Below are 9,976 nucleotides of genomic sequence, written 5' to 3' on the forward strand. Positions count from 1 at the left end.
TGGGCATTTGAAGCATTTCAAAATTTTACGAATAGTAATAAAATTGTTTAACTGAAAATGTTTTATTGGATTTTAAAAAATAAAAGAGAAAAAATATTAAAAATATTAAAAAATTAAAAAACTATTTGAATATAATGATTAAATAATGATTCGATGAAAAAATTAAAAATTAAAAATTAAAAAGTATTTTGTATTTGAGTGATGTTTGAGAATGAAATTATGAAAAGTTTTGAGAATTCTCAATGTCTAAGCATGACTTAAGATTAAGTTGCTATTTCAAATTTCTTTAGGAATGTTGTGTCCACGAGAAACTGAAATAAAATTTTTCAAGGAAAAAAGATAGTGAAGCAAAACAGGCTAAACAGCATCTCCAATCTAGGCTCGTATTTTCTTGCAATGGTGTCTTTGATCCACATTTTTTGTGTGGAATTACATTAACAATCATCTCACTTAATCCGATGAAAGGATTGCATCCTAATTGCCAGTTTTCTTTCCGATCAAACTTTGAAACAAGAACAATAAAAAGATTGGCAGATACTACTCCTCGCAAGCCTATTACTCCAAGTTTTTTGTTGTTGTGAAGCTTCTTCTTCAATTTGCGGGGCTATACATGAATACGAATGATATGAGGCTGAGGCTGCAGTGTTGAACGCTCGATTGCTTCATCCGATGAAGTGGAAGGCTATGGTAAACCAAGCGAAACAAGGAAATACATAAGGTGAACTTCAACAATGGAAGGCATTGTGTCGATAGATGGTTCATGGTTGCAATAAAAAAACTTTGAACAATGAAAAAAAACATCATCTGTGTACGCTTAAGAGGTGGCTGACTAGGGGTGGTCCAGCCACCAGTTTGGAGCGCAAGGCCAACCAATTTGGCACCTTACGGGTGTGAAATAACAACTTGTCCCAAAAAGTTTAGCTAATGAAAAGAGATAGATTTTATTATTTATTTTTATATTTTAACGATGGGATGATTGAAAATTCGGCCAGTCTCTCCCTCTACAGGGTAGCCAAAGAACCATCCTAGCCACTCTTCTTTAGATTTTCTTTCTTTTTTTCTCAATTCTTTTATTTTTGAGTGATTTTCTATTTGAATAAATTTGATGGGAAATGATTCTATCTCATTAAAAATATAAAAGAATCAAAAGATGGTATGGGATCTAACTTGATGAAGTCGGCGGCGCTGAAGAGAAGTAGTTACTACTCTCACCATAACGTAGATGGGAAGAACAAGCCCAGCAGTACGAAAAAGTAACAACTGTAAAGAAGGAACATAATTATATCAAATGATTAATTAATGAGTAATACTACATGTAATCGTAGAGTATATAAATGTCGTGCAGTCATTTTAAAAAAGAGTAAAATTTACTATTAAAAATTATTATTTTTTCACATAGATCATGTACTTATTCAATTTTTTCAAAATGATTGTAAGATGTTTGCACACTCGTGACTGCAACTATCATTTCTCTTAATTATATCATATGCCAAACACTTACCATAGACAGTGAGAAAGAGTACTCATTGTTTCCACTTATAATGACGGGAAGAGTATGCCGTAAAATCAGAAGAACCATAAACTGCACCACAGTAAGCTAATTAATGAGATTGGAAAAGGCCTTAGAGAGAGAGAGAGAGAGAGAGAGAGAGAGTTGTTTACCGTCAAAGCAACAAAACGGTAACATATCGAACTTCTTGTAGTAGAAGATGAATGCTCATCGTAATCTGGATTGATGAAGTTACGGTTTGATGAAACCATTGCTATAATGTGGGGATTATGCAAGTCTCTTCTAGGTATCTCCCAATTTCCCCTGGTAAAGCCACCATGGGAGCACATTGGTGAAGTTTGGAAGATAAAAACATGATGTATTCCAGATCAGAGGCATTCAAGGATTACCTGAAGTTCATTGGAACACGTCCAAATTGAAATAGTGGGGGAGGAGCAGTGTAATCAGGCTTAAATTCCTGAAATTCAAAAATTCAATCTTAATAAATAGCTAAATACTTAATGGTTGGCACAAAGCATGCACGCATAATGGGTGATATCAAGATTTGAGAGAACAATTCAACAAGCCAAACTAACAGTGATGTTAAAGATCATAAATCACCTGGTGGCATATCTCACAGATAGTATCACCCTTCTCATTACACCACCTCTGTATACATCGGCGGTGGGCATACTACAAAAATCAGGAAACAAATATGACCAGGGTTCTCTTTAAACATGGGGATTTATAAGAATATCAGAAGGATATTTTGCACTAAACCAATTGTACCAGTTGCAAGAAATAATATATAATCATTCAAATGTATCATACGTTTGCTGATATTATCTGTAAAACATCTGTAGCACCAATTTCAGAAGAAAAGTTATAAAAACACCCAAATTAGACCTTTCTGTTTAATGATCTACATCCAGGCAATGCATGTCTATAGAATAAACATTAACATCTTGCTCAGACAAATCTAAGAATGGTGTTCCTTGAATACTTAAATGAATCCAGAAATTCAGATTAAGCCATCAACTCAAGATGGGAGTTTCAAAATGTAAATGGTGAATAATATCTTGACATATTTCAAGCACTTGTAATGAACCTGACAGACATTGTAAAACTCGCTCTACTCTTTCTTTCGGTCATGGGAGGGTCAGGGGTGGGGGTTTGACTTTGACAAGCATCAAGATCATGATGGTCCTCATCTTTCTTTCACAAACCAGTAAGCTGGCACTCAGACACAATAAAATCAATAAAGAAACTGAACACCAAGTTTTTCCATTGACACTCAAGATTACAAATCATCTGAAAATGAAACATGATTAGAATTATAGGATTGTACAAACCAATAAAAGGTCGGAATTATAGTAGAGCCCAACTGACCTTCAAGCTGCCACAACAAGAGCAGGGCGTCTCCATATTTGAATCTTCATCCTCATCCTGACATATCCTGCACTCCACCAGTTTGCTTGAAGACGACATATTTCTATTATCCACCTTCTGGGCAGCGTTATCATCGGTTTTCTTGTCGTCAATTGCGGAAGATGTGGCTTGCATGGACCGTTTACTGCTCTGAATTGTAGCCTCTAAAGTGGACTCGGTGAGCAAGCGATCCACCAGCAATACAAAGTGATCTCCCATCCTCAAATTTTCATCAAGCACCAAACAACTTCAAAAAATTCCAAGGAACTAAACTTAAATCCAAGCCTTTAAAAATTCCTTGAACAAGCTCTTCTCTTTTAGCATAACTTCTGAAAATCAGGACGGTCATAGTTAGAAACAAAGCGAGCTATCAGCCCAAAGAAATCCTTTTTCTTTTCATTGAGAACCTCTCATCATCCTGCAAACAGTACAGGAAAAAGTAGACCCCGAACCTTTTGTCACCCTGCAATCAGAACAGGGAAAGCTAGACCCCGCGAACAGTTTGTAGAAAAGGAGATGGCAGTGAACAGAAACTGAGATAATAAAAACGGAAAAAGAGAATAAGAATTACCCAAACCAGAAACCAACAGAGACAAGTTTCAATGAAACAGCATGAAGAACATATAAAGCTCAACGGAATTGGCAAAGAGAAAAAAAAAATCCAATAAACGTGCGAAGTTATTGGAGAAAGGAGTTTAAAATTTAAAGAGGGAATAAAGAGGAAAGTCTAATAAAGTGAGGTGTTGAAGTATTATTTATGAACACCAAAAGCCTTTAATGAAACTACCTACCAAATAAAAACCCAAACAATCTCAGAAAAATGAAGAACAAGCCCAATAAAGAAAGCACCTCCAAAAACATTCCAAGGCATAAAAAGTGAGGAGAAAGTACCCAGGAAGGGGAAAGAAAAAGAAAGAAAAGATGAGAAAGACCCTACTGGATAATGGACATAAAAGGAGACCACCCTTTATCAAACTAAGAGCTTAAAGGCAGAGGTATCAGCGCAAGGCAAGGAATTTAAAAAACAAAAAAAGATGCAGAGGAAAAGAGCAAGAAGAGACTTACGTGATGGGCCGGAATCGTATTTTCCTGAACCAAATAAAACTCTCTCTCTCTCTGTCTCTCTCTCTCTCTGTGTTGTTTGTAGGAGGAAATCTCTGTTTTGGAATGAAGCAACAAATTTAGCGTTATCCTTGTCGATCGGAACCCGATTTATCAGCCGAAATATTACATTCGTGGATAAGTACAAACCTGTCTCTCTGGCGCCGTGTGCAAAATATGCGTCTTGCGAGATATAGCTAGCGATAGAGATTCGAAGCTCCAACGGCAAGTTCGGAAGTGACACGATCGTCCTTTTCACTTCACCGTTATTGCCGTTTAGATCGCCAGAGTGTTTACTGTTTAGGTTCCACGTAGTTTCTGGCTCTCAGAAACACTCTTTGGAGTTGGAGCGGATAACCGCATCGATCATCCTCTTATCAAATTCTCATCCATTTTGTTTTTCTATTTTCCTTTTTCTTTTCACTATAAGCTATTTATTTTATCTAATTACCTTTGACTTTTATTTCATATTTGCACAATTTTTTCCAATTTAAAACTTGATGTATAGACATTTCACTTATTGGAAGGTTCATTATAGTTATTATACCTACATGCAAAAAGTTAATTTTTTTTAAAAAAAATTCTATTTATAAGTCGATGTATATATATAAAAGTTACAGTAGAATCAATTATAACTATACATGGATAGCAAAAAAAAAAAAAAAACTATACCTGCAAAAAGTGAAAATATAGATTTTTTTTTTATTTACTAATCATGTGATAATTAAGCTTTCAAATTGTTAACACGTTTAATTATGAGTTAATATATGGTGTTGAGACGTGTTTCATCGATGCTCACTCTCGATTTCCTGCAATCAATAATAAGAGGGCTTGGGAGTGGTAAAGGAGAGCCTTTGATATCTAAGTCAGTAACGATATGAGAATCTTAAAGCCAACGATATTCCAACCTTCATTAGTATACATGACCTCTTTAAATAAAGATTTTGCCTTCTTCAAATCATTCGAATTAACTGTATTTTCTGTTATTTGAAACTTGAATTTTCATTCCTCAAAGTTATTTGTCTGTTTTGAATGGAGAGACATTTTAACAATGTTGTGATAATTGGCGGGCATTCTCTCTATCGAATTAGCCTGAACTCTGCTAGGTCAGGGTGTATTTAGGCCTCGGGTGTCTTGCTGGGCCGTTAAAGTCCAAGTCCAAGAAAACAAGCAGACCTCTGTGGGTATTGAAGCCCTTCCATATGGATTTGCAAATTTGTTTTTTCAAACTCTTTTATAAGTGTTGCCTCTGGCTTTCTAATGTTAAATGCTCTATAAAAACATTTAACATTACATGGTTTTTCTTGCAATACAAATCTATGAAATATTGTGTCTGCACTTTTTCAATCCAAATTTGTTCCTTATCATTAGAGTATAACGAGTTTGGTTCATTTTTATTTTAGACCTTTTTAAGAACCAAATTGGTAGACACTAATTTTAAAATTTTAGAATCGATACTCGATTCACTATGGAAACCAGAACTTCCAATTTTTTTTTTTTTATTTCAATCTGGCTCGATTTTCTGGTTTTACAGATAAACAAAATCATACTCCAACAAAACTTTAGCAAATAATTGACCCATACCCCCATTTTATGTTATATTAATGTTGTATTAATTTTATATTATAAAATTAAAATTTATATGTTATATCAAAATTCAAATATTATATTAAAAACTATAAGGTTAATTTATTCTATATCATAATCATATGTTATATTAAGATTTATAAGATTAATTTTATGTTATATCAAATGTTATATTAATTTTATGTTAAGGGTTAATTGATGTTAATAATAAAATTTTAAAATTTCATGTTATATATATTAATTAGAAATTCAACATATAATATATGTAATATAATATAACAAATTATATAAAAAGTATTTTATATATAATATAAAAAATAAAAGGTAATATATATGTATCGGTCTGGTTTGGTTCATGCCATTATTTTAAAAACCAAAACCAAAACCAGACTGATTTTGCTAAATAGGAATTGGCATAGACAAGACCGGTTCACCGGTTTCTCAATTTTTTTTTACAGCCATTATCATCATGTAGGATGACTAGTTTTGCTAACTAACGAGCTACTCATGTAATCACTTCTCTGTAAGTAAACTGAACCCTCCAATTTGGCATCCCTTTTAACCTCATGACTTAGGTATCATCTATCATTTGCCCATACCATGCATGGCGATGATCAGTTCTCTTCTTCATTATAAATGGTCTTTATAACTGCTTGAGAATCTCCTTCAAATACCATCTTAATTTGTTAAATCGAGTGCTGTACAAGATTCTATTGCTTTCCATAATGCACTTGCTTCAGCTGTAGGAGGAGGATGTATCATATATATTAAGTTTGAGCATAAAGAGGCTGCTTCAGCTTGTTGATATATATGATAAATAGGAGAGAATATATATTAATTGCATCATGAAATTAATACGAGTGTATGATATGTATATGTGTATTCGTCGACAGATGTGGATCAATGAGATGATTAATGCTACTTTTCATAAACTTGGTATGCACTTTTAAATTGATGTGGTGTGTAGCCCTATGCATGCTCTTAATTTATAGTTTTATATATATTATATCTACCTATATATATATATATATATAGTGCATGTAAAGTAATGGAACTGAGCTTTAACTGCAAGTCTACTTGATCATCATGTATATATTGGGAGGTTGCAGTAAGTAATTCATGTTTATTATAAGATGCCGTTTTCATGCATATTTCTTTCCACTTAATTACTTTTCATGCAGTTGTGACCTACATATCTACCATCATGAAAGCCATGCATGGAACTGGTAATGGGTCAACTTGATCTAGTAGGCCGGAAAAATTTCCTGAGCAGTGATTTGGGCTCAATGACGTTGATGGATGGAATTAACCTCGATCGCTTTCATTTTTCATTCCATTTTTTGTCCTGCGTGAGAGCATTTCCTTTTTCTTTTCCAATATCCCACTTTTTGTCCTGTATGAGAACTTTTTTTTCTTTAACCAAAAAAAAAAAAAAAAAACTGTCATAATTTATAGAAAGAAATTTTATTTGTGGTTAATTATTTTTTATAACAATAAAAATAATTATTTTTTATTAAAATAAATTTGTTTTCGTCGATAATCATTTTTACTGTAAATAATCCCTCATAAATATTAACCTTATAATGAATTAATTATTGCATGCATGCCTGCCTTTTATAAATTGAGAATATTTGTCATTCATTAATATTCTCGACCGTACCTTAAATTGTCTTTCAGGATACATGATGATCATCATATTAACTATTATAATTGGTTCTTGTTTAGTACTAGCTATGAGATTATTATATATAAGTACATAACTCATGATCAGAACTGTCCCTTTGTGTTTAGACTCATCATGTGAATTAAGTAACTTAAACATATATATTTTCCTATAAATTAAGAAATTAAGAAGCTTTCATGATATCTATCTACTTAGGCATGAACGAGCATATATATATATTATATTATATTATATTAATTAGATACATGTTGGAGGTCATATGATCTATAAATCATATAATTGACTGACATGCATGAAAGTCTTTGAGATCGACGTGAATTCAAGGACTTAATTTGCGGTAAATATTAATCTTGTTTTCATATAAAGGCCGGTAGGAGATCAGTAGTTTACGATCAAAGTATGAGAGGGCTCGATCACCATTATATATGTACGTACGTAGCTGTCTGTTGATGACTTTCACAAATTAGGGACCAAAAGATTTTACACGGAAAATAAATTATAAAGATACCAATTAATATAATCTATTTAACATCATGTGATATCTATATCTCTGTGTGTGTATATATATAAATATATATATATATATATCCACGAACGTCATATTATATTGTCAAAGATATGATTCAAAGTTCATGTGTTTCATGTGATCATGATCGTGCAGGTCGTTTCGTCGACATCGTGTACATGATCTATCACATCTATCCTCTGATCTGATCTTATCACATTTATCGGCCGTCCAGTCCTGTGTGTGAGAGAGAGGGGAGAGAGAGAGACTTTTCTACTGGTTTTGGGCAATTCGGTCTCCAAATTGGACCTAATTTGACGTATATCTAATTACTTGGACTTCTCAGAAGTTTATCTGCTTGCCAAGTGTAAATGATTAGGTGGAGGCATTAATTAGGTGAGAGCGAGTAGTACCCCAATATTTTGACGTTTTAGTGTATTGCTACGTACACTTCAAAAAATAATAAAATTTATTATTAATTTTTTTTTCACATAAATCTTATATTTATTTAATTTTTTTAAAATGATTATATAACGTTTATACATCACGATTATAATTATTACTTCTCTTCGCTTAATAGAAATACTAGTATATATGTCAAGAAAAATTATATACATAAGCCTCACACTTCTGCACACCACTTATAAGTATGTGAATTTATTCTTTTACCCTCATATTTCATAAAATATAAAATATAAGAATAAAAGAATAAAATCATATATTTTTTAAGTGATGTGTAGAGTGTGAAACTTATGTGTAAGTAGTGTGTAGAGTGTGAAATTTATGTGTAGCATAACTCATATGTCAAATGTTTGGTGTACCAAATCGTATATCAATACTCATATAATTTATTTATTAAAAAAAAAATTTTAAGAGAAAAAAATATCTTTTATTTCACAAAAATCATTTACATATTTAATTTATATTGTTTCATTAAACGAACACCTTATATATAATATCGATATGCTATTTGATTCACGAATTCACTTACGTGAAGACTTTTCCTTTCTATAAACTGATCTTAATTTGATTGGTTTGGTTGGCAACGCTGACAAATTGAATCATCTCATGATATCTCATATACCAAATCAACATCTTAAACCCCACCTTTTCCCCTGGATTTGATTCCAATTCCTTTTCTCAATTTCTGCATTACCCCTATCTCACAAAATTTAAAAGAAAACCCTAGTATATATGAACTGCTACATGTATAAATAAATTATATAAAAATAAATTTATAAATTGATATGATTTCATGAAATTCATTAGATCTATTTTATAATAAAAATAATATTATAATTTGACGTATCACATTAAGCTACGTCAATTTTTAAATTTACTACTTTTATATAATTCTTTTATGTCTAAAATATTTCCCAATATATATATAGTAGTACAGAATCGGCCAGCTGATTGGTCATCTAATTATGATCATCAGACGATCTTCATGTCTTTCATGTTTGAGAAGCCAGTAGCATGCATGCGCGCGTGCACACACATACATATACATCATGCATGGGAGCATCAAAGATGATTTTTGATCGCTGCATGCATGAATATTAATTAATATATGAATGAAAAATTCTGCTCATCATTCTCACACCACACCATACATAATTTTCAAAAGACAAAATTAAATATCTGAAAAGATAAGGTACTGTGGTTGAACCACTACTCCCTTTATATTCGTCATGGATGGCAAAAAATATTGTTATTTATTTTTCTGCCATTACCACTTTTGTTTGCCTTCGTCATATCTTCTTATATATTTTAATTAACATCTCATAGAAGAAGTCCAGATTTATCTAGCAATCATTATTGTTGAGGATAAAATAGTGGAGACCCACTTTCCTTAGCCCAAGCTTGTAGCTAGCCCAGTCCAAGAGAGCAATGAACTGGCCTCAAGCCTGCCACCAAACAAAGGCGAGCATGGCTAAAGCCGTTATGGAAAACTATGAAGACGAGCAAGAACAAAGACTGCAGTCTGCAGGGGAACCATCACAAGTTCAAAATATAATACATTTTGCTTTCAGTTAAAGAAGGTACGTAATGGCAGTGCCAATAAATAATCATTTTGCTTATATTCCGAGAATAAATGTCAATGACTATGCAATTAGTTGGTTAATTGAGATGGATACAACGATCCATTCTCCAGCAGTTCATAAGAAAATATGTGGAAAAA

General features: G+C 32.5%; 1 protein-coding gene across 2 annotated transcripts; it reads right to left on the bottom strand.

Moving 5' to 3' along the window:
* Positions 1-336: 336 nt before the first annotated feature.
* LOC109008049 lies at positions 337-4,394 on the bottom strand. Of its 2 annotated transcripts, XM_018987998.2 has the most exons (10): positions 4,169-4,394; positions 3,983-4,074; positions 3,370-3,450; positions 2,879-3,246; positions 2,111-2,182; positions 1,900-1,967; positions 1,663-1,813; positions 1,502-1,582; positions 1,168-1,260; positions 337-682 (listed from the first exon to the last, which is right to left on the bottom strand). In XM_018987998.2, the coding sequence occupies exons 4-10, from the start codon at positions 3,134-3,136 to the stop codon at positions 605-607; spliced, it is 801 nt and encodes a 266-aa protein (XP_018843543.1). In that variant the 5' UTR covers positions 3,137-3,246; positions 3,370-3,450; positions 3,983-4,074; positions 4,169-4,394; the 3' UTR covers positions 337-604. The 2 variants fall into 2 exon arrangements, with proteins under 2 accessions (XP_018843543.1, XP_018843551.1); XM_018988006.2 differs by lacking the exon at positions 3,370-3,450.
* Positions 4,395-9,976: the final 5,582 nt, after the last annotated feature.

The sequence above is a fragment of the Juglans regia genome, chromosome 13 (genome assembly GCF_001411555.2).
Source record: "Juglans regia cultivar Chandler chromosome 13, Walnut 2.0, whole genome shotgun sequence".
Classification (NCBI taxonomy): Eukaryota; Viridiplantae; Streptophyta; class Magnoliopsida; order Fagales; family Juglandaceae; genus Juglans; species Juglans regia.

Bases quoted from the DNA above. Each gene is read 5' to 3' on its own strand.
- LOC109008049 (XM_018988006.2), bottom strand. From the start codon at position 3,136: ATGGGAGATCACTTTGTATTGCTGGTGGATCGCTTGCTCACCGAGTCC. The intron at 2,183-2,878 runs GTCAGTTGGGCT...TGATTTTTGTAG, and splicing joins CTTGTTGTGGCAGCTTGAAG to TATGCCCACCGCCGATGTAT. The intron at 1,261-1,501 runs GTAAGTGTTTGG...CCTTCTTTACAG, and splicing joins ACTCTTTCTCACTGTCTATG to TTGTTACTTTTTCGTACTGC.